We start from the raw sequence: 24,345 nt of genomic DNA, 5'->3' as shown, positions 1-24,345 counted from the left end.
TGCAACCAAGAGCAAGGCCTCCGCTCCTTGTTGGGAGCATCAGGTGCTCCTTTCTTGAGTGGCAGTGTCACCCCTCGCTGACCCGCGTCACTCACACAGGGCGCACAGCCCCTTGTAAGACTGATGTAAAGATGCCTACTTATTTTCTGTGCTCTGTCCATGGCCCTAGTGTGTAGCTGTTCGCTTTAGCTCTCTTATCCCTATGTTTCCCGCCTGTCTTCTCTTTCATGCTCCCACGTCACCATGTCTCATCATGAAGCTTTAGAATGTGTCTGGGAGCTTGGTATGGTGACTCACTCCTGTAATCCCAGCACCTTGGGAGGCTGAAGCAGGATTGCTTGGGGCCAGGAGTTCGAGACCAGCCTGGGCAACATAGGCAGACCCCCCCGACCCCATCTCTACAAAAATAAAAATTAGCTTGGCATGGTGGCTGTCACACATGTGGTCCCAGCTACTCGGGAGGCTGAGGCTGGAGGGTCACTTAAGCCCAGAAGCTGGAAACTGCAATGAGCCATGTTCGTGCCACTGCACTCTAGCCTGGGCAACAGAGCAAGACCCCCACTCTTCCAAAAAAAGAAGAATGTGTCTTATTGTTTTAATCATGGGTTAGTATATGTGCACTGGGGGGCGGGTGAGAGTGAGAACAGATGTGAATATGTGGACATCTATAGGTTGGCATTTTGTATCTGAAGGGAGAGGGGTGCCTATTGAAGACACTGATGCCCATCCAGTGAACAATAGGCACCTGGCTTTGAAGGATGAGCTTATTTTCAGATTTATTATTATGCCCACTGATCCTAACAATTTCTCTATGGCAAGAAATGTTTAGATAGGAAAACTGAGCTATGGACAATTATACAGGGCCAGATAAGTTGAACTCCTAATAGCAACAGGTCTGGCATCCTTCCAGCCATGTCTACACAGACACCCAGAGTAGCCTCCACCCTGGAGGGGTGAAGGGCCAAGCTACTGTCAGGGATCTTCTTGCTAGTGACCATTAAATACACATACACACACACACACACACACACACACATTCACACACACATACACTCCAAACAGAAGTCCTAGAGAAGGCCCAAAATTCAGTATTCTATATTTTAATACTTAAAAAAAAAAAAAGAACATTGCTGCTAGGAAAATAAACACCTTATTCTTTATTGAAGAATACAGGACAATCCTTGTGTTGTCTTTAATCACTTTGTTTACATAAACAGATATAATGGTGCCATGACATGTGAAATGCGGCTCAGAATGGTGAAATCTTAAATCCTTCGGAATGTTTTGTATTTACAAACAGAAGTATTGCTGGATCTTTCTGACTTGCCAATTCACTCCTAGGAGTTTACCTCCAAGACTGAGGGGCTCTCCCTGACTTCTCCCCAAAGACCAGATGAGACAGGCTTGCCAGTTCTGCTTTAAGTTCTGCCCTTTGGAGCCTCCCAGACCTGGGAGTTTCTGTAGCCTTAGTCCTTTAATTCATGTCATCATTCTCACAAAACTCACTCCTCTATAAATGTAAACAATATTGTCGACAGCTGAGTTCTCTTTAGTTTCTCACAATATAACACTATGCTGGCAGGTGATGGGGACTCAATTATAGTTGATTGAGTTAGTGAAATAATTGACAAATAAAAGGCCCTTGTTGAGCTTATACGTTTAAGATGTGCTCCAGTTCAATGACATTTAAAATTAATTTAAAAGCTGATTTAAAGCTACTTCCTTGGGTTTGATTCTCTTTCAGTTACGTGCTCCTTTTCATTGATAGTTCCTATTGAAACCTGCAGTGAATTGGGAGTTGTAAGCCTTCTAGAGTCAAACCGGCCATGTGGCTCTTCTACTAAATGGATACCAGAGAAGCAGGAATGTTAAAGAACGTATCAACTGAGTCTGAGAGGGCCACCCTTTGCACAACTCCAGGGGGCGCTATTCACATCAAGTCTGTGGAGTTGTCCCATGCACAATCTACATGCAGGAGTGAGGAAGTCCCAGAATCTGGAAAATTCATCCTTTCTACCCTCTGGTTTGCTTAATAACTAACAGTTAAATGTGTTGAGTGAGTGGAAGGTGGAGTTGTGGAAACTCATGAGGAGGGAGCATTGCATTCTCTGGGGGAACCAGAGAGTTCTTGGCAGAATAGGTTACACTTAAACAACATTAAGGGATGGGTAGAAGCAATGGGAGAAGGGCTTTCCAGGCATGTGGAGCCCTGCATGTTGAAGCGTGGAGCTGCACGAAAGCCTGGCATGATTGGGAAAGATGGGAAAAGTTCAGGGTCTGAGGACAGCACAGGGCTAATCCAATTACAGGCTAACCAAGTGAGTTCACAGACTTCATCCTCTACAGCTGTTTCTTCCTCGAGCAGCACTGTGCCTGCAGGCACACCCAGGTCTGCCTGAGGACACGCAGGTCAGAAGGGGCCTCTACCATCTGAGGAATGTGCTGCCATTTGTGTTACCCAAGATCCAGCCAGCTGGACGTCTGGAGCCACCACATCCTTTCAGATTTAAACACAACTTCCCTTGATGGGAAACCGGCCTCCCTCCCCAATCCCTGCGGTTTCTCCCAGGCACCACTGACTCCTACTCCTCGCTTCTTCCGCGTTATCTCATCTTCTCGGTTTGCTAGACACGATCTAGCAGCTCTGGCACAAATCCAACTGCGCAGCAAATTTTACTGAAGGTTTAAAAGTATAGTGCAGCCCACGACCCCTGACGGAATATTAAAGGGCCTCTTCTCTATCACCGGCCACTCCCACCAGTCGGGGGGATGGGGGGTCGTAGCAGTTCGCTGGTAGCTCGGCCCCACTCTGTTCTGCTCATCTTCTCATTCCCCACAAGCCCCTGATTTCTCATTCAAAGCAATTGGGCTCATCCAGCGCCATCCTCCAATAACCATAGAGGACAGCAAGGTTTTTGTTTTGTTTTGTTTTGTTTTGTTTACTAAAGGAAAGCCAGCTCACACTAAGGACTTCTATACTGGTGTTTTCTCCCTCCCTGCTACCATCCTTGAAGGGCAGTGTAGGAGGAAGATCTCAAGAGCCTTTATGATTTAATGAGATGTAAAAATCCACCCTCCGGTGCTGCCGAGTTTCTTAGTGGCCTTGCTGAGGGGCTGGGATTCTACTCCATCCATTTTTGGCCAAATGGAAAGACACATCAAAGACTCCCTTCTCTTCCTGGGGATTGCAAAACCCTTCTGTCTCCAGAATGTGTAAACAGACCCATGCTAACTGCAGGGGAATCTCTGACTCTCCCGTCCGTCAGCCCCTGGGCCTTTGTGCTGCCTGGTGCTGTTGTCTGAGCTTGGCAGGCCAGCTCCGGTCAGGGGATTAAGCGACGGGCTCGGTGGCGCGGCAGCGTGTGGAGATTGCCCAAGCCCTAGGCATTTCCTGTTGCGAGAAGGCCAGGCCCTGCCCTTGAGCACGAGGGCGGCGCCTCCTTCCCCAGGCCAGGGACAAGAGGGAGGAGCCAGGGACTAGAGGGAGGAGCCAGGGACAAGAGGGAGGGGCCAGGGACAAGAGGGCGGGACCAAGGACTAGAGGGCGGGGCCAGGGACAAGAGGGCGGGGTCAGGGACTAGAGGGAGGGCTGCCCCGGTGTGCAAGTGGAACCTGGAAAGCGGTGGAAACCGGCTTTCTTACTATATCCTGGGCACTCAGCGGGGTTGCGAATTAGAGAAAGCCAGTTGTAAATCCTTCTTTTAAGTTCTTTTCGTAAAATATAGGGGGAGAAAAATCCCTGGACAAGGCATCAGAAAACCACACCAGAGCCCAGAGCTTCACCTTTAGGAGTCACTTCATTTCTCTAGATCTGACTCCTCTTTTGTGCCGTGAAAAGGCTTAATTAGATGAGCTCCTAAAAAATTAAGAGGCTCATGAACCTAGTTGGGTCCCCTATGGAATAAAGCGGCTTTAATCTTGGAGTTTCTTAACGTTCGTGGTGCTGCTGTGTTCAGCTTTAGGGGATAGAATTTCTGTTATCTCCTTTGGAAAACTGCCCCAGACTGGGAATGCCCAGGCTTTCAGAGCCATATTTTGTATATCTATGTTCACAGCCACATACACAGAAACATACATCCACCTCCAATGTAAAGTTTAACCACATATAGGACATATAAGATTCCTGCTTTCACATCATAAGGTGAAAGAAACCTCTGAAATTATAAGGTAAAGTAATATGAACTATAATATTTTATTGTGCTGGGGACTTTATTTTGTTATATTTTGCAGTTATAAATTATCAAAATTAAGTCCAGGTGCGGTGGCTCACACCTGTAATTCCAGCACATTGGGAGGCTGAGGTGGGAGGATCACTTGAGCCCAAGAGTTTGTGACCAGCCTGGGCAATATGGCAAAACCCCATCTTTACAAAAAATAGAAAAATTAGCCGGGTGCATTGATATGTGTCTGTAGTCCCAGCTACTCAGGCAGGCTGAGGTGAGAGAATTGCTTGAGCTGTGTTAGTTGGGGCTGCACTCCAGCCTGGGTGACAGAGTGAGACCCTGTCTCCAAAAAAAAAAAAATTATCAAAATTAGCAGGTACAAGGAGAAGTCAAAAATGAGCATGTATTTGTTGCCATCAAATGATTGGAAAAGCAAACCACAATAGAACAAAATCCAGACTGGCCAACGCTGAGAAACAATCAAACGAGAATGAGGTTGCATGAGTTCAAATCCAGCTCTGTCACGTACGAGCTGGGTGGCCTAAGTCGTTTAACCTCTCTATTCTCATTCTCTAAAATAGGAATAATAACACCATGTACCTTCCTGGATGGTTGCAAGATTAAAGGATTAATAATACATTTAAAGCACTTAAAAGAGTGACTGGCACATAACATGGGAAAGGCTGCATAAATTCAATGGTGCGTTATCATGAATGCAATATGTGTTTATTGAGCACCTACTTTGCACTTAGAATACAAGGGTCAGCAGAATCTGAGAGAGAGCAACCAAGTGAGAGAGAGAGAGAGAGAGACACCCAAGTGTTAGCTGTCAGAACGTCGTACATCCTAGTCTGCTATGACCTCTCTGTCCTTTAAGATGTATTAAATTTTTAAAAAATCATTTTAAAGAAGACTGCCCATCCCAAGCACAACATGTAACTCAGGGAGTCTTAATGTGCCAACATGTTTCTGCTTTGCTTTGTCACCTTTTGTCCTGACCTCTCCTGCCTTTGCTTTTTTGTACCCCATGGGGTACATGGGGTGCCCCATCCCACACAGTGGTGCCCTGCATAGGACTTCACCCAAATGTCACCAAAACAAGGCTGTGAGAAGCAGGCTTCGGCAATGTGAGCAATTTCTCCCTCTTTTGTTCATTCGTCTGCTTTATCAACCCCTTTTCCAGCTTCCTTTCTCTACCCAGGAGAGAAATCGTGCCACTTCCTTATAATCCATCCATGACTGTAAACAGTGTAAACAAGAATAATTACAGTGCCAAGATGAAGAGCAGTTGCTACATCTCCTCCCTTTTTCCTTCCATAAAGTTACAAGTTCCTCTTGTCTTCTTTCTTCATCTTAAAAAATATAAACACTAACTTCTTGTCACTGAGCTAAGTTGCAGACACTGAATTAACTGCTTTATTTGTGTCATCTTATTTAACTTATTTGTAAATTCAACAGATAATTCTTGGGCACCCACCACATACTACATAGTGCTATTCTAAAAACTGGGAATACAATTGTAAGCATGACAAACAAAAGCCTCTGTGGAACGTATGTTCTAGTGTGGAGAGACAAATATTAAGTAAATATCAAGCCATGATGAGATCCTTAACTAAAAATAAAACAGATGGATGGGATGGAGAGACCGCAACTACTTTAGAAGAAATTTCCAGGGGAGGTTTCTCTGAGGAGTGATATGAAAATCCATCCATCAGAAGATGGGGTGGAGAAAGTGCTTTCCTAGACAAGGGGACAAGGGGACACTGTGCACAGGCCCCAAGACAGGAATTTGCCCAGAGTATCTGAGAGAGGGCAGGCAGGCTGGAGCTCAGGAGGAGGGGGGCACGTGATAAGGGAGAAGGCCAGAAAGGTGAGCAAAGGCCAGAACACACAGGGCAGAGCTGGTGTTTGCACTTATTCTGCTGCTTTGTGGAGAACAGATCATAGGTGAGTCTTAGGGCAGCAGGAGGCCAGTTGGGAAGCTACCACAGTGTCCAGGAGCAAGTGCATGGGGATGTGGGCCCAGGGTGGTGGTGGTGGGGGTGGAGAAGTCAACAGATTTTCGATCTTTAAGTAGTAGTAACAGAACTAGCTGGCAAGTTGGGACAAGTGGGGGAAAGGCAGTAAAGAAGAGAGAGGCAGTGGGGAAGACTGCAGGAGGAGCATGTTTAGGGTAGGGAAATCAGGACATCTCTGCTGTGATATTGTTGAGATGTTCTGTAGCCCCCAAATAATGTGAATGTCAAGTGAGCAGTTGGAGTTCAGAGGCATCAGGGCTGAAGATATAAAGTCACAAGTCATCAGCATGTAGGTGGGGTTCGATGCGATTCCCACAAAGGAGTAGAGCTGTAGAAGAGAACAAGAGAACAGGACTGTACCACAAACTTACCAGGTAGCACTGCTTACATTCCCACTCTACAGATAAGGAAAACAAGCCTAGGTGGTTTCAGTGATTGGCCCAAGGCCCTAGGAAACAGTAGCACTGGGATTGCACCCAGGCAGTCTGACCCTACAAGCTCTACTCCTAATCACTTGGCCATAGTAGGCAGGTCCACACTGCAGTGCTGTTTTGCTTCCTTCATGTGCCACAATTTCTCTGCAGGAAGAAGATGATGATGGTCTGCCTAAGAAAAAGTGGCCAACGGTAGACGCCTCTTATTATGGTGGGAGAGGTGTTGGAGGCATTAAAAGAATGGAGGTAAGAGGACAGCTTAAGATACACTTATCTATGTGCTGACTACTCCCATCCGGGTACCAGCCGGGCCTGACCCTGCTTAACCTCTAGATATCAGGCATGCCCAGGGCGGTATGGCCGTAGACCACACTGATGACTCAATGTCAGAAACCCGAAGCAAATTGCTGAAAACCTGCTTGAGGTCTGGTGGGGATATGGATTGTAAGGCAGACAGATGGAGAGAGGAGGGATAGCCTTTCACTGTGCGCTTCCATGTCTTGCCCACCGTGAGTCAGAGCAGGTCACACATCGGCTCAAACGTCGTCGTGATTTCTTTTCTCACGGGAATAAAATCCAAAGTTCGTACCTGAACCTGCAAGGTCTTTGCACGTGCTGTCCCCGCTGCCTGGACAATTCCTCCCTAAATATCCACCCATGTGGCTCACACTCTCTGCTCCTTTGGTCCTCCCCTTTTCTCTTTCTCCACAGTTTCCCTCTTCCCTGGCCCTCAAAACCCAAAGGAATCCAGGGTTGGGTAGCATTCACATTGCAACTCCTGCATGTATTTGTCATTCTCATTCTCGAGGGGCAGTATATTTTGTCATTTCGTTTCATTGTATTTTGTTTATTTTAGGTTCGTTGGGGAGAAAAGGGCTCCACAGAAGAAGGTGCTAAGTTGGAAAAGGCAAAGAATGCAAGAGTCAAGATGCCGGAGCAGGAATATGAATTCCCTGAGCCACGAAATCTCAACAACAATATGCGTCGGCCTTCTTCCCCCCGGAAGTGGTACTCTCCAATCAAGGTGTGTCTCTCTACTCAAAAATCTATCGTCAGTCCTGATAAAACACTTACATAGTGAAGAATCAAAATCTTTCCACATGATAAAATCTCAGCCTAAAACCCAGCTTATCACAGGGGAACAATTATCTAAAATTATGGACTTGAAAGTACAAGTAGTTACTTTGTCAATTTCCACATAATCTGGGTTGAAAACTAGGCTTTTTAAAAATCACCATGGTGCTCACTTCTGCAGCACATATACTAAAACTGGAACAATATAGAGAAGATTAGCATGACCCCTGGGCAAGGATGACATGCAAATTCGTGAAGTGTTCCATATTAAAAAAAAAAAAAAAAAAAATCACCATGGCAAGCTAGTGGAAAAAGCATGGACAATGAGTCAAGTAACTTGGGTGGCAACCCCAGAGAGTGACTATAAAGTTCTGTAGCATCTCATAACTTCACTTAGCAGACAATCTACTATCTAAGAAAAATGGCAGCATTCTCCTTTTGCCATAATATAAGCCCTTTTATTTGAGCTTCCTGCCAGTGTATCAGGGCCCACCAGCAAATCTCATTGGCCATGGATCTAGGACTCACTCTTCCTGGTTGTGAGCAAATCTTTTTTCTCCACCATCTCTCTTTCCTCCACACCTCCAGAGCTTAAAATCCTCTTTGGTTTATTGGGAAGTGTTAGCCATTGGAGGCAGTTAATGCTTCCTAAAGGCCTCTTTTTTATTTTATTTTACTTATTTATTTTTTGAGACAGGTTCTCACTCTGTCACCCAGGCTGGAGTGCAGTTGTGTGATCTCTGCTCACTGCAACCTCGACCTCCCAGGCTCAAGCCATCCTCCCACCTCAGCCCCCAAGTAGCTGGGACTACAGGCATGTACCACCACACCCAGCTAATTTTCGTATTTTTTTTTTTTTGAGAGACAGGATTTCGCCATGTTGCCCAGGCCTGTCTTGCACTCCTGAGCTAAAGCAGTCTGCCCACCTCGGCCTCCCAAAGTGCTAAGATTACAGGCATGGGCCACCATGCCCAGCCTGAAGGCCTCTTTTCTATTCTTCTTGGTCCAAATGGCTTTGAATTTACATGATTCAGTTAACACCTTCACTCTTTAGCCATGCCCATAAACATCTGCACTATGCCACTTGTCAGAGAGCACTGGAAAATTATAGCTGAAAAGACTCTAGACATAATCTGTCCCCACTCTCTGATTTCATACTGAGATAGGCAAAGTCCTTGTTCTGCTGAGGTCTGGAACCCAAGGCCCCCAACTCAGGGCTACAGACTCCAGTTTCATGCTGCAAACAGAACTGAACCAACTCCAAAGCCTCAAGTCAAAGACTCGATAGAGCCAGCTCCCATCACCACCCATACACACACACACACACACACACACACACAGCCTTACCCCCCTTCCAATAGCAACAAAGATTATTTTCATCATTCACTGAGTTAATTTGCTAATTTTGGATCAGGCTTTCTCCAACAAATCAAAAGAAGTACCATTTCAGGCAGTGTAGCGAAACGTTATTGGTGGTCACCTTTCCTCAGCTGAGCTAGCTCAAGCTCACCTGAATTGCCACGCATTTCTGTTTTGGTTTGCCATGTTTGAAGCAGTGAGATTCTTTTTTTAGGATAAGCCTGCCCCCTGGGGTAATGGATTAAACTCTGGAAAGATGTGGACAAAATGCAGCTTGCTTGACTAACAGCTGTTTGCTTCTAATTATTTTCTAATGAAGAACATGCAGTGGCGTGCATGCATGTGCAGACAGGAAGGAGCCAAGCAGATTCTCAGCCGTGAAGAAGAAAGGGGATTTTCTGTTATGCCGTTCTCAGGAATCTGTACCTTGTGACTAACGCCACATCGTTGGTTATAGCCAGGTTTTTGTTTCTGTAATCTTGGACACTGAGAGAACATTAATTCTGTTTGAAAACTCCAGTTTCTACTTGAGAGCATATTATTCCTCTATTGACTGGCGGTTTAGGACTGAATTTGATGAGATAAATAAGTATATGGGCCAATACATTTAGAAATCTAAAAACATTCCCAACACCCACTTGGAATTAGTATCAATTCAGTGAGTATTCATTGTGCAGCTACTGTGTGCCAGGCACTGTAGGATGTTGAATATACAGAGGCTTCAAACCCAGCTGAGTGTCAGAATCACCTGAGAGTGCTTTAAAAAATACAGATTCCCAGGTCCAGTGACTCAGAATCTCACAAAAGGCCTCCGAAAGCACACTCTCAGCATTCGCCCATCTTTTCCTATCAAGTGAAACTCCTTTTGTTCACAATGCCTCCCTTCTCTAATTTCACTTCCAGACTCCCTGAGCGACAGGCCTCTGTTGCCCCAATTATCACTTCATCAGTCCTGACTCTTGAGCTTCTTCTTAGTCTCTGTAGTAAAGCACTGGCCCTCAGAGGTGGTCCCTGGACCAGCAGCAACAGCATCACCCCAGAACTTGTTAGACATTCTTGGGCCCCACCTAAGATCTACTAAATCAAAAACTCTGGAAGTGGGGCCCAGCCATCTGGGTTTTAACAAGCTGAGTTAAGAAGTTGTCACCAGCTGGGCACAGTGGCTCATGCCTGTAATCCCAGCACTTTGGGAGGTCGAGGACGGTGGATCACAAGGTCAGAAGTTCAAGACCAGCCCTGGCCAACATGGTGAAACCCCGTCTCTACTAAAAATACAAAAATTAGCTGGGCGTGGTGGCGGGTGCCTGTAATCCCAAATACTCAGGAGGCTGAGGCAGGAGAATGGTTTGAATCCAGGAAGCAGAGGTTGCAGTGAGCTGAGATTGTGCCATTGCACTCCAGCCTGGGCAACAGGGCGAGACTCCATCTCAAATAAAAAAAGAAAAAAAAAAAAAAAGAAGAAGTTGTCACCAAAGGTCCCAGCCAGCATTCCATAGGAAGTCCTTGGAGGGCAGGAACTGTGGTGCCTGGATTGTTAAAATAGGCAAACAGGCCATGATTGCACTGCGGTGATTTTCCAGGCATCTCAGCAAGGAGAGCCACATTAATGTTCACACTGGGTCCATTTTTACCACAAACACAACTGCTGAATTAATGTTAAGTAGTTGGGAATCTGAGTGTCTTAGGAGTCAACTAAAAGGCCAGATGGAAATGACCTAGGATGCCAGTGGACTTGAAGAGCTCCTTGGCAGGACTCCCTCGTTAGGACGTGCAGAGCATGAATCCTCCTTTTGCCTGGTGGAACAGCCAATGCCAATGCTTACTCAGCTCCTTCTACCGTAGAGGAAATGCATACATAGCCGTTGGTGTGATTACTCATGTTTATGAGCCTTCTCTCCACTAGATTTGACCCCCTGCAGGCACCAGCTACGCTTTGAATCCCCAGTAAACAGTGTTGTACCTGGCTCATCCCTTATTAAAGAGCTGAGGCATGAACGGTAATTACGAAACCACTCCCCAGAGCATCCTGCCAGTCAAACCACACAGACCACTTTGGCATACTCTCTCCAGAAAAGTGACATTCTTTATGCCATCTCTCTGAGGAGAGAAGAGAAAAAGAGGTTGTTTTAGGTGCAACAAGAAGGATAGAAGCACAGAAAGAAATTCAAAAGTAATCATGTGTGCTCTCTGTCCAGAAGTAAGGCAGGCTTGCTTCCAGAATCTCAGGGTTCATCCTATTTTACATGATGTTCGATCCACAATGAGTCCCGTGCTAGCCACAATGCCTAAGGACATTTGCTCAGCCTTAGACAAAACATTTAGCCTTATGTGGTACCATAAACTCTGCTTCCCTTTCCTGAACTCACTGTGGTCTTGATAGGAAACAGAAAGCACACTGAAAAGAGTTGAACTAACAGAGGTATAGGCAGAGTGAAGGGAATCCCCAGGGATGGTGGGGCAACCAGGGGCTGGCAACAGCGAGAGCTGTTACACCTGAAGGGCACGTGGGGAAATGGTGTTACTGGGTTCCAGAAAGAGCTGCAGCCCTGCAAAGAGACTACTCGACAGGAACTGTTTCTTTAGTTGACAATCTAAATCCACCCCACCACCTGTTTTTATATGATCTGCAAACAAAGAATGGTTTTTACATTTTTAAATGGTTATGTAAGTACCTATATAATGTTGCCTCTTGCCCTTCAAATCCTTGGCTCTTTACAGTCTAAGACCAAAGGGCAGCTAGGTGATCCAGAGGCAGGCTTCCAAGGCATGGGGAAGGCAGGCAGAGAATGGATGGGGGCCGGCAGGTCAGGGAGAGTGACCCGTCCACTCGCTGCCTGCCTTCTACCTCCACTATAAGCAAGGAGAACAACAGCTCCACCTCACACAAAACTGTCAGCAGGTATTGGAAAGACTCCTGGCTCCCCAGTGAAAGGAGCCAGAATCATATACTTATTGAATTGCATTGCATTAGACTCATTGCTTTACATGAAATGGAGTTTTTGAGAAGCAGGTGAGCACATTTGCCAAGCAAACCCAGAGAGAACACACGGAAGGAAGAAGTCCACAGTGGGCTCTTCTCCACCCACCATCTCCCCATCTAATTTAAGGCACCAACCACACCGACCACACCTCCCCCCTTCCTCATTCCAGACTCATGATCGGGAAATTTTCCCTGATATTTAGCCTGCATTTTCCTTTGCTTGGTTTTCACCCCCGGATTTACAATACCCCGTGCTTCTCATTAAATTGGGGCTGACCATTTCAGACAAGTGAAGTCATGCCCAGCTATATGGGCAAACTTTTTTCTTAAAAACCAAAAGAAGAAAAAAAAAAGCACAACAAAAATTACCCTGTGCATGGCATGCACACACTCATGAGTGCGTGTGTGTCTGTGTGTAGGGAAAGTTTCTGGCATTATCCATTAAATCCATTAATTTATTTCCTTTGAGGGAAAGCCTGGGTCACACTATTTACCATGTATTTCTCTTTTTTTTTTTTTTTTTTTTTTTGAAACGGAGTCTCACTGTGTCACCGGGCTGGAGTGCAGTGGCACGATCTCGGCTCACTGCAACCTCCACCTCCCAGGTTCAAGTGATTCTCCTGCCTCAGCCTCCCGAGTAGCTGGCCCTACAGGCACTTGCCACCACGCCCAGATAATTTTTGTATTTTTTTGGTACAGACGGGGTTTCACCATGTTGGCCAGGATGGTCTCAATCTCTTGACCTCTTGATCCGACCACCTCAGCCGCCCATAGTGCTAGGATTACAGGCATAAGCCACCACACCTGGCCTACCATGTATTTCAAAGTGTAAAAAGTCAGGTGTCAGTTTATAGTGGCCTTATAAGTTGAACTACTCTCAGAATTCTCAATCTCTGACTGTCTTCCAGTTGGCTAAGGCAGACAAACCAGAAGAAAAGATACAACTGCTGCCTGGCAAAAAAAAAAAAAAAAAAAAAAGAGGAAACCCCACCACAAAAGCTGATGACCCAGGGTGCTTTAGGTTTTTTGTTTGCTTGTTTTAAAAACAGGGTCTTGTTTTGTCGCCCAGGCTGTAGTGCAGTGGTGCGATCATATAGCTCACTGTAGCATCAAACTAGGTTCGAGGGATTCTCCTACCTCAGTCTCCCAAGTAGCTGGGACTACAGATATAAGCCATCACACGTGCTAATTTTTTTAATTTTTTGTAAACATGGGGGTCTCACTATGTTGTCCAAGCTGCTCTCAAGTGATCCTCCCACCTCAGCCTCTCAGAGTGTTGGGATTATAGGCATGCCCAGCCCCCTACCTCCAGAGTGCTATGAATGCTGGCTGCATAATCATTCCCAGCACAGTCTTATTGCTTAGAAAGAAACCAAAGCTAGAGTTTACATAGAACTTCCACTTTGCCTTTGTGAATTGGCAGGTATTGTCTGTGGCTAAGATACAGTTTCGGAGCATGGAATTGGTAAATTTCTCATTTTATAGTCAAAATTTGTCAACTTCAAATAAAAGACAGCTATTTATAAGTGTCAGCTAATACAATCTGCCAGAGGGCTTGAGGCTTGTGGATAAATCTTTGTCCTAGCTTCACAGAAGCAGTTGGGCATTTTACCAGGGAGTGAGGACCAGTGTCTTAAGTGTATGCTGTGGAGAGTTTTGTGCATGACAGACATCCAAGTCTGAGACAGATAAAGCGGACGCAACTCAGAAGGATCCTCTAAGACTTTAGGTGAAGCCCAGAGACTGTTTAGAAGACTCTTCTGTGGCACATCTAGCCCCAAAAGCTTGTTATTAACGAGCCCACTGCTACCGTCTTTAAATGACAGACTTCTGCCTACATTCAGAAAAATCAAGTTTCCAAGAGCCTTTGTCATGCAGTGCTCATTGAATTTTGAGAGTTATTTTTTATTCTCATTTTGGTTGTAAACATTGTTTTTTCTAAAGCTTACTTCTTGGTTGCAAACACTGTTTTTCTAAAGCTCTTGCATAAAAACTACCTGTTGTAGGAATAGAAAGAGGTTATAGGTTGTGTTGATTGATTGATTGCCTGGATTGTTTTCTATGCCACAGACCGGAGAGTTTAGGTTCATTTGTGGGACAATCAGAACTCAGAATGCTAAGGATACACCTGGAACTAGCTAATCTCGCCTTGGCCAGAAGAGCCCAAGGACAACAGCTCACCCAGATCAAGCACACCCTGCAAGTCGAGCAGCGCTTTCTATGCACTAATGCCTTTATTATTTATAACAGCTCTTGAAAATAGAAACTACTTATCCATCGGTAAATAGATACCCAGATCAGTAGAAATGACAAATGGAAAACCAGAGCACAGAGAGGTTAGGTAACTTGCCCAAATTCACACTGGCTACTAAGATGTTTCATGGTTCATTTTATTGACTGCAGTGCATCCATTTGGGCTCACAATAAAATTCTTTATTAATCAACAGGAGAGAGGACAGGAACTCTGGAGATGAAAGGCCAATCAGGAAACTATTCACAGAATGAGTGACAGATGATGAGGGCCTGGGCCCAGGCAGGAGCTGTGGAGGTGGTGGGTCAGGGGTGGATGGGAAGAGGCAGCAGCAGAGCTGCTACAGAGAGAACATTCACAAGACACGGTTGATGTTGGACATGAGCAGGTTGCAGAGAGAAGGGAGGTTAGAATGATTCCTGGTACCCAGTATGCCCATCTGGATAGATTGGTGGTGCCATGAATCAAGGCAGGGTGTGCAAAAGGAGGAGCAGGTTTGGGGAGAAGAGTTAGTTCAGTTCGTAAAGTTTGACTTTTTGATACCTGTGATGTGATGTGATACATCCACATTACAATTAAGATTTAATAGGTAAATAGATACCCAGATCTGGAGCTCAAGAGAGGACTGGGCTGAGTGTAGAATTTGTGAGTCGCCGGCAGATAGGTCGAAGCTGGACCCATGAGACTGGATGAGAGCACTCAGCTGAGAGATGAGAATAGAGGTGCCAAATGAAGGCCACCAAGTGTAGGCAGAGGGCGAGGAGCAGAAGAAGCTGAAAAGGACTTGGCAGAGAGGTCGGAGGGAGCAGGTAGAAGCTCGTGGCACAGAGGCTGAGGGAGAGTGTGCAGAGGAGAGGCCCAGCACAGCGGATCTCCCCAAAGAACCAAATGAAATGAGTGTCAAGGCATTTGGCAGTCGGGATGCCATGGGTGGCCTTAGCAAGAGCAATTTGGGTGGAGTGATTAGGGCAGAAGGAATAAAAACTGTGGCTTGGGGGTAAGAGGAAAATAGGCTTGGAGGAGCACAGAAGATGCACACATGCGTGCTTAGAAAGTTGAAATTGCTGGATTCCTACACTCTGTGTTACATTCTTTTCCATCTCTCTACAGAGCCTCCCAAATGATCATTTTAATGACTTTACTATGATCATAGGTAACATTTAATGAATACCTTTTATGAGACAAGTACCTAACGTCAATATTTAATTTTAAGTCTTACAGCAAGTTGGTAGAGTAGACAGTACTATTATCTCCACTTTAAATATGAGAAAAGTAAGGCTTAGGAAGATGGAACTACTCATCTAACCCATAGAGCTGGTGAAAAGGAGACCCACAGTACTAACTGGGGCAGCCTGGCTTCGGTCACTTTGTGCTTAAACACTACACCGTAGGGTGATCTGTTGCCACAAAGAAACATCATTTTCTGCTCATTCTCCTGGTATTATACATCTAGGTGGTTTCTGCTCTTTTGCTATGCATGTAACTTTAAATTTCTGCTGAGTTAATTAATGTGTTCCTTCAGCAGCCCAGTGTTCTTCTTTCTGCCCCATCTCATTGCTCATTTGTCACAGAGTTGAGTGATTAGCACACACAGCTCTGTGGGTGGGCTGATTTACAAAGCCAAATGCTGGGAGCCCTCTCCTGAAAAAAAAGGGGGAAAGAAAAAAGAGGCATTCATCCAGGAAACCCACCTGGTTACATCCTGAAATATAAATGCTTATCCAAAAGAACCTTAAAGGAAAACATTTAGCTGGTGATTGAAACGGCTTAATACAGAAAACCATGCTGCACACAGCAGCAGTTCTATCCAGCATTCTAAAATCATTTCAAAATATTTTTCAAGGCGTTTGTAAATTCCTTGCCAAAATAGATGAGAAACACTACACTTGGCAAGACAAAGTTTAACCCACAAGACAAAGTTTAACCCACAAGAACTCAAACAACAGTTTATAAAGATTAAAGAACACAATTTTATATGTGTATATAATCCACCAGAAAATCATTTCAGAACATGAAATATTTGAGATGCTTAACACTGCCCCTATATAAATGCTTTGTGATCCAGGAACTTAAACTCTTTAGACTCCTCCAGCCTTCCCAGCACTGTCATTCAAAGACCCCTGCAAGATCAGGATTTTCAAACGTTCCTAAGGCTTGGGTAGGAAATACATTTTACATTTTGGCCCAGTTTATGCCCACACATGTGTGCACACACAGTCATACACACACCCATACATATTTAACTGAGATAAATTTTTCACAAAATAATACTTATCCTCACCATGTGCAATTACTATTTTCTCTTCTATTCTATTTCTTAAAAGTTCTGGTCCCATACAAAATTGATTTCATGAGGGCTTAAAGGGTTGCAACCCACAGCTGAGAAACCCTATGTTCTAAAGGATCTAAATTAAAGCGCTCTCGCCAGAAGATCTGATGAGGAAGAATCTGCAATTGGTGTAATAGAAAGCATATGTGATTTGGAATTAGACAGCCATGGATTCCAATCTCAACTCTCCGGTTTATAAACCATCTGCCTTTGGGCAAGTTACTTGATCTCTCTTTGACCCTCCATTTCCTCTCCACAGCCCTCTGGGACTGCTGGGACAATTCAATTAGAGGACACTCATGGAAGCACCTACCACTTAGGAACATTCATTCCTCCAACAAATATATATATATTGAGCACCAGATGTTGTCCTAAGGGATAGGCAGATAGAAGTGAACAAAACCATCAATACCCCTGCTTTCATGGAGCTGGCATTCAAGGGGGCACAGACAATCAGCAAATTAACGTAGAATATATCAGGGAGTGAGAAGGACTGTATTAGTTTCCTCTTGTCGCTGTAATGAATTACCACAAACTTAAAGGTTTCATCAACACAAATCTATTATCTTACAGTTCCAGATGTCATAAGCCCCAAACGGGTCTCACTAGATTAAAATCAAGGTGTTGGCAGAGCTGTTTTCCTTTTGGAGACTCCAGAAGAGAATTTATCTCCTTGTCTTTTATAGGTGCTAGAGGCTGCCCACACCCACTGGTTTATAGCCACCCTCCATTTCCAAAGTCAGCAACATTGGGTTGAGTCCGTCTCACTCCTAATCACTGTGACTCAGCTTCTATCCGCACATCTCCTTCTCTGGATTTGACCCTCCCGCCAAAAACCACCATGGGTCTTCTAGGAAGGAACCATGCTGTTAGACTGAGCCCACTGGATAGTCCAGGATACTCTCCCCCATCTCAACATTCTTACCTTAATCACATTTGCAAAGTCCTTACTGCCATGTAAGGTAACACATTCACAGGTTCCAGGGAATATAAATAAGAGTCACCTGTAGGGGTGTTCTTGGTCATCAGTTGTGAAAGCCTTGGTGCTGACATACTCACTCTTCTCTGTTTCAGCCAATTACATACAACCTCAAAGGGGTTGTGGTTTTTGGTCATCTGTAATGCTTGGTAATTCGTCTCTCAAGCCCAGGCTTCAGAGCAAGTTATAGCTACTGAGTGAGCCTAGCAGACAGCCAGGGACATGCGTTCCAGGGGCCTTTAATTGGTCTTGCCCTGTTGGACACTTAACGTTTAGTAATTTTCCAGAATTTGTCATTAGTGTCTTTACTAATGAGCTCTGGGCACCAAGTGGGAAGAAAAAACTTTAGTGAAATTTGGAAAGATTGACTTGTGGTATGAGGATATGCCCAGAAATGTGATAAAGACAAAAGCCCAAAGCTTGAATGAAGTTATGTTTGCAAACTTGGGGCTGCACTCAGACCTCAGGGTGCGTCCTTCACAAGCATCAGAGTCTTCTGTGTGTCTCTTCTTCTCCTCCATTCATGAAGCTCCAGTTTTGAATTAAGGGACTGCAGAGTCACTAATCCCATCATGACCATATTGACAGTGTTGTGTTGTTCACATGACTGAAGAAGCACGGAAAGTTCTGTGAGCCTACGGTGGCTAGCCACAGGTCTGGTTTCATGTGTAATCTTGGTGCATTTGTTTTATTTCAGGGAAAACTCGATGCCTTGTGGGTCCTACTGAGGAAAGGATATGATCGTGTGTCTGTGATGCGTCCACAGCCAGGAGACACGGTAGGACTCATTAATTCATTAATGGTGTCTCTCTTTCTCTCTCTCTCTCACACACATACACACACACACACACACACACATTCTTTTTCTCTCTCCATCTTTGTAGAGCTAAGATAACTTTGGGCCGGGCGCGGTGGCTCACGCTTGTAAACCCAGCACTTTGGGAGGCCGAGGTGGGCGGATCACGAGGTCAGGAGATCGAGACCACAGTGAAACCCCGTCTCTACTAAAAATACAAAAAATTAGCCGGGCGTGGTGGCGGGCGCCTGTAGTCCCAGCTACTCGGAGAGGCTGAGGCAGGAGAATGGCGTGAACCCCAGAGGCGGAGCTTGCCGTGAGCCGAGATTGCGCCACTGCACTCCATCCTGGGCGACAGAGCGAGACTCCGTCTCAAAAAAAAAAAAAAAAAAAAAAGATAACTTTGGATTCTAAAACAGAGCTAGAATAACTCCAGATTTACAAATCCAGCTATTATTTCATGTTGCAACAAATCAGACATCGATTTTCAAAATGTTGGTTATTATAAGATCTTGAGTTTTGATTTGCTTTTCTGAAAAGGATTTTGACAGTAATATGTTGGGTTTAACTTCCTAGAATTTGAGCTTCTCAATGTATAGGCACAGTGAGAGAATAAAGCAGGACTGGCCCCTACTTGGGGCAGTTTCAGGAGGGAGCTCTGCTGGCCACTGGCCACACAAGCCAGTGGTGCACCACAGAGTACCAGCACTGCAAGGATGGGGTGAGGGCAAGGAAGGGGCCACAGAAAACGCCTACCATCTTCCCAGTAGGTGTTGGGCCCGGCTAGCCCAGGACCACAGAGGGATCTTTCACCCCAGGTGAGGATTTGTCTTGGCACTGTCAAGGCTAAGCTTGGAATATCTCTAGTCAAGAGCAGTCTTGAAAGATAGAGCCAGCAGAGACCTTAGAAACCATCCAGCCCATGGCTTCATTTTGTAAATGAAGAAAGAAAAACAAACAAAAACAAAAATCACCTAATTGCATTCTCCGAAAAACAAGAGAAGTTGAATAGCTTGTTCTGTTTCAAACAGTAAATAACAAGTAACTTACACTGGAAACAACCTCAGTTCTGCCGAAACAACACTATCACTATTTCTTCATGTAAGAGCTAGTCTCTCTTCCTCAAGTTTTACAGATCAAAACTCAGGACCAAGTTTTCCCTCAACTACCAGCAACCTGCATCTTCCATCCACTTCTTTGGGAATCAGGCACATTAATCCAAAAGCAAAATAAAAGTATCTCATTTAGATCTCCTTTCGAATCAAGCAGACTTGGGTTTGAACCGCCTTTCCTTCCTGGCTGGAAAGCTCCAGGCAAATCACCTGACCTCTCTGAACTTCATCCTTATAAAGTAGAGGGCACGGACTTCTTCCTACTGTGGCTGGTTGGAGAAGGTGATGTTTGTAAAGCATTTGGCCCACTGTTTGAACACATGGAAATGCTCAGTCAGGATGGGCACGGTGGCTCATACCTGTAATCCCAGCACTTTGGGAGGCAAAGGCAGGTATATCACTTGAGGTCAGGAGTTCAAGACCAGCCTGGCCAATATGGTTAAACCCCATCTCTACTAAAAATACAAAAATTAGCTAAGTATGGTGGCACATGCCTGTAATCCCAGCTATTCAGGAGACTGAAGCAGGAGAATTGCTCGAACCCAGGAGGTGGAGGTTGCAGTGAGCCAAGATCGTACCACTGCACTCCAGCCTGGGCAACAGAACGAGACTCTGTCTCAAAAAATAAAAATGTTTTGTTAAGAAAGAAATGCTCGGGCCAGGCGTAGTGTCTCACACCGGTAATCCCAGCACTTTGGGAGGCCAAGGCGGGTGGATCACAAGGTCAAGAGATCGAGACCATCCTGGCCAACATAGTGAAATCCCGTCTCTACTAAAAATACAAAACTTAGCTGGGCATGGTGGTGGGCACCTGTAATCCCAGCTACTTGGGAGGCTGAGGCAAGAGAATCACTTGAACCCAGGAGGCAGAGCTTGCAGTGAACGGAAATTGCACCACTGCACTCCAGCCTGGCAACAGAGCAAGACTCTGTCTCAAAAAAAAAAAAAAGAAAAAAAAATGCTCAATCAATGACAGATATCCTTATGGTTATTTACTTTGTGCTGTTCTGCTGTCTGGGGATGGTTGATACAGAACTTCAAGCCATGTTGCAGTTGGTGTGTATGGTCTCCTGACTGTCCAGCATGACACAGCTAACACTAGAGAACACTAGAGCAGAGCCCGATAGGCAGGCCCCGCTACCCCCTCCCCTTGCACCTGGTGACAGTGGGTGGTTTGTAGCTGAGGAGATTTGGTCTAAAGTTTCATAGTTTATGTGAGCCACCACCCAATTAGCTGCTCCTGTTGTGACTAGGACGGCAGGCAAGTAAAAACGTGAAACCAGCTCATATAAATGCTGGGTTGACTTGGCCCTCATCGCATGTGGAATTTGAGCTTTTGTCTGTGACAGTCAACAAGACCAAATTTCTATATGAAATTTTAAATACAAACTCTACAGTTAGGAGAAACAAGCATAGGCCATAAAGTTAGTACTCTGGGAGGCGTTTGGTCTTATAAAGTATACATTTGCTTTCTATGGGAAATGAAGAAATTTTTTTAGCATGCGTGAGACTCCTCTGACAGATTGAGAAAAAATAATAATAAGATCCCTAAACTAAGGTTCAGTAGTACTATTTTTTTGTGACAAGATGCCGATACAGTGTATGACCCCATTTTTTTTTTTCAGAGCAATTGAAAAACATCTCCACTAAAATATGTTAACATTCCATTTTCCACTGACCAGTTTGGCAGAAACCAATTCATAAACTGGGTCAACCTAAGAAGTGGGAGGGTTATAGGAAAGAGGCTGGATAGAAAGAAATATGATTATTTATAAGACAGAAGAATCAATGCTGTTTGGGAGCAAAAGGCTGGTTATATAAATCCAAGAACAATGGAATGAAAATAAATGGAACTTCCTCTAATGAATCACACTTAAATTGAATCTCTTATTTACCAATTCTGAATGAAAGTTTGTATTAACAGCTGAAGATGTTCCATATGTTTTTGAGAGACATAATACACCTTGAACTTTTATTCTCCAGCCATGCAAAATAATAGATGTGAGATATAAGAAGCTTAAGAATTTGGATACATTTGAACATACTCTCAACACTGTTACAAATTATGATTATCCAGTTTATTTTTAAGTGCCCTTTCTTTATGGAAGTCTTGCTAAAATAAGATACATGAGAGAAATTGATACAGAAAATTGTGTCCTTGTTGCCATGGCAACAGCCACACAATGTACACATGGAGTTACACAAGAAAGGTCACAGATGAAGTAAGAACCAGAATTCAGAGCTGCCTATGGCTACTCGGGAAAGAATTCCAGGGGAGGCGGTGTTGGGGGGCAATATTGTAGCTTTGTCTACATGCTTCTTCTGTTTTGTTTTGCATAATCTTAGGAGACTCACTGGAGAGGCCTGCCTTGCTTGCATGGTGGTGAGTCTGTAAGAATTCTTTAGCACTGATTTATGGAGCTGACCACATTTTCCATAAACTCAAAATGACTCCATCCAGGCATGTGCTCATGAACAAGAGTCACAGGTTCTGATTTTTTTCTTTAAAACAAAACAAAAACAAAAATCACCTAATTGCATTCTCGGTTACATTCTAAGTTGCTTCAAACACATGTTGACCTCACAGAAACCTGGCAAATTTTCCTCTTCAGTTCCTGTCTCCTTCATCCTCCCCTCAGCTACTCCACCCCAGCCCTCCAGATGCAGACACAAGCCCACCAACAGAGCCTCTGAGGCTGCTGAAAGGCCTCCAGCTCAGCACAGAGCAGGGCCTCAGGGAGCCAGAGCCTAGAGCCACCGCCCCTCCCTGGGATTGGCACCCACCTCCTCAGAGCCATCCAAGCCCCAGGTCAGGGGTGGCAGCAGGGAACACGAATGTTTTCCATCTGCCATCACCCATCTCCCTCTTTTTGCCTGCGGTGGGCTCATGGTCCCATTGTTACTTGGAGCCCACCAGGAAATGCTTGGGCCAACATAAAAGAGAAAGTGCCAAAGGAAACCACCTAAATAGCAAACCAGTAGCACATCTGATTCTAAGACTGTTAAAGTTTACTAAGCACATGGTGTCCCCTGCTCCCAGTATGTAGCCACCACAGTGCTCCTTGTAAAACCAAACCTCAACACACCATGCCTCCACTTCAGACTTGCAAAAACTGTGGGAAAACCCAGAATCCTTAGCTTGATTTAGAAAGGCATGCCTTTCCATTTCATACGCTACTTACCCCAGATTCCTTCATCACCTCCAAATAGGTTCTGAGCACATGGAATTAATTGCTGGCCATGCCCTGAACATGCCAGGACATTTTGTGTCTCTGTACCTTTGCTAGGTTTCTCTGCTTGGAATGCCTTTCCCATCCTCTCTACCGAGTGAACCTAGCTTGGTAATATTGTTCATTGTTCCCACAGTTTCCTGTAAGTACAAAAAGTTGCTGGCCAGACTCATGCTTGAAAGGGGGCATTGCCCAAGCAGAACACATTTGACAGAGCCTGGGTGAGAAGGTTTGGAAGTCAGAACCTTTGTCCCAGGATGGTCCAGGATTGTCCCCAAGGCTTCCTACACAGCTTGGCCACTCTTTGAGTTCAGAAAATTTGCTAATCTTTCAAGGGCAAATGGTTGAAGGACTTCAGAATGTTCTGAGAAAGAACGCTTCAAGGGGTCATGAGAGCTTTTTAACTTACTTGGTCCATGATGATATGGTGTGTCATTCCGCTTTGCAAGCTGTTTCTTATCACGTCACCATTGTCTAGGAATAATCTTTATATGTCACTACATATCCTTGAATAATATCATTTTAAGACCATGTCATATTCCATTGCATTATCTTCCCTTTTTGGAGATTGATTTTCAAGTATCTATTGTTATAAATGAAGCTGCAGTCAGTATCCTTATTGCCAAATCATTGTGCACATTCACAAATGTTTCCTTAGAATAAAAGTCCAACTTTCTACTGGATCAAATAGTGTGCAAATTGTTAAAGCTTTGATACAAATGGCCAAATTGCCCTTCAAAAGATTGTACAAATTAACCCTCACATTCGCCCCTATGAAACAGCCATCTCCCCAGATGCTCCTCAATATTATTAACGTACCTATTTCATTGATAGGTGCTAATTTGTATTTTTTATTATTACTGAGGCAGAACGATTTTTTTAATGTTTATTTTCTCCTTTGTCAATTGGTTTGACTTGGCTCATTTTTCCACCGGATATTTTAGTGTTGGTTTCCTGTGATCATTTTCTTAACCCATCTTCATTCATATATTAATCAAATGTTTTGAAAGCCTACTATGTATCAGATCCTGTGCTTGCATTAAGTATGTGGTACTTATTAATCCTTATGACATTTAAAGTCTAACCATGTAATATATGTCCAAAGTTTTTTCTAGTTTGCCATTTGCCTTTTAACTTTTTAGAAATATATTGAAGTTTTCTACAATTTTACAGTCAAATCTATAAATATTTATGATTCCTGCCTTTTGTTTCAAATTTAGAGAAGCCGCCCCTACTTCAAGAGAACACACATTTTCACAAAAATTTTCTTCTACACTTCTACCCCTTCGGTCTGTTTTTGATGGTAATGAGAATTGTCACCTTTTCTGTATCTTCCTGAGTATTTTAGTGTAGATTTGGGAAAGCCTCCTTTGGAAGCTATGGGCCGTATGTTATATTAAACGAGAAGTCCTAGAAAATTATCTTAAATGCCTCGAAGTGGATGTATTAATAGAAAGTGACTTGGATTTACTCTGGGCCATCCCATTGAACAGAGCTAGCACCACAGGTAGAAACAACAGTGAAACAAATTTCATCAGAAAGAATTGAAGGATGCAAGTTTCAACAACACAATGGGCTGCCCCAGAGACTAAAGTTCCAGGTAACTAATGTACCAAAGAC

The 24,345-nt window shown here is 44.4% G+C and overlaps 1 protein-coding gene and 1 non-coding gene across 3 annotated transcripts in view; both read left to right on the top strand.

Moving 5' to 3' along the window:
• The window catches only part of ANTXR1 (ANTXR cell adhesion molecule 1), a 244,955-nt gene that overhangs the window by 169,523 nt on the left and 51,087 nt on the right, over window positions 1-24,345 (top strand). For both annotated transcript variants that reach the window (XM_055241678.1, XM_055241681.2), the window contains 3 exons: window positions 6,766-6,861; window positions 7,472-7,639; window positions 18,285-18,365. In XM_055241678.1, the coding sequence (XP_055097653.1) occupies window positions 6,766-6,861; window positions 7,472-7,639; window positions 18,285-18,365 (345 nt within the window). The remainder of the gene's footprint in view (window positions 1-6,765; window positions 6,862-7,471; window positions 7,640-18,284; window positions 18,366-24,345) is intronic.
• Window positions 7,855-7,961, top strand: LOC129463409 (U6 spliceosomal RNA). Its single transcript, XR_008651177.1, has one exon. It is a non-coding gene; the product is annotated as a U6 spliceosomal RNA (small nuclear RNA).

Source organism: Symphalangus syndactylus, chromosome 14, assembly GCF_028878055.3.
Source record: "Symphalangus syndactylus isolate Jambi chromosome 14, NHGRI_mSymSyn1-v2.1_pri, whole genome shotgun sequence".
NCBI lineage: Eukaryota > Metazoa > Chordata > Mammalia > Primates > Hylobatidae > Symphalangus > Symphalangus syndactylus.
Note: the sequence above shows the minus strand (reverse complement) of the source record. Positions and strands in the feature narration are given on the sequence as shown.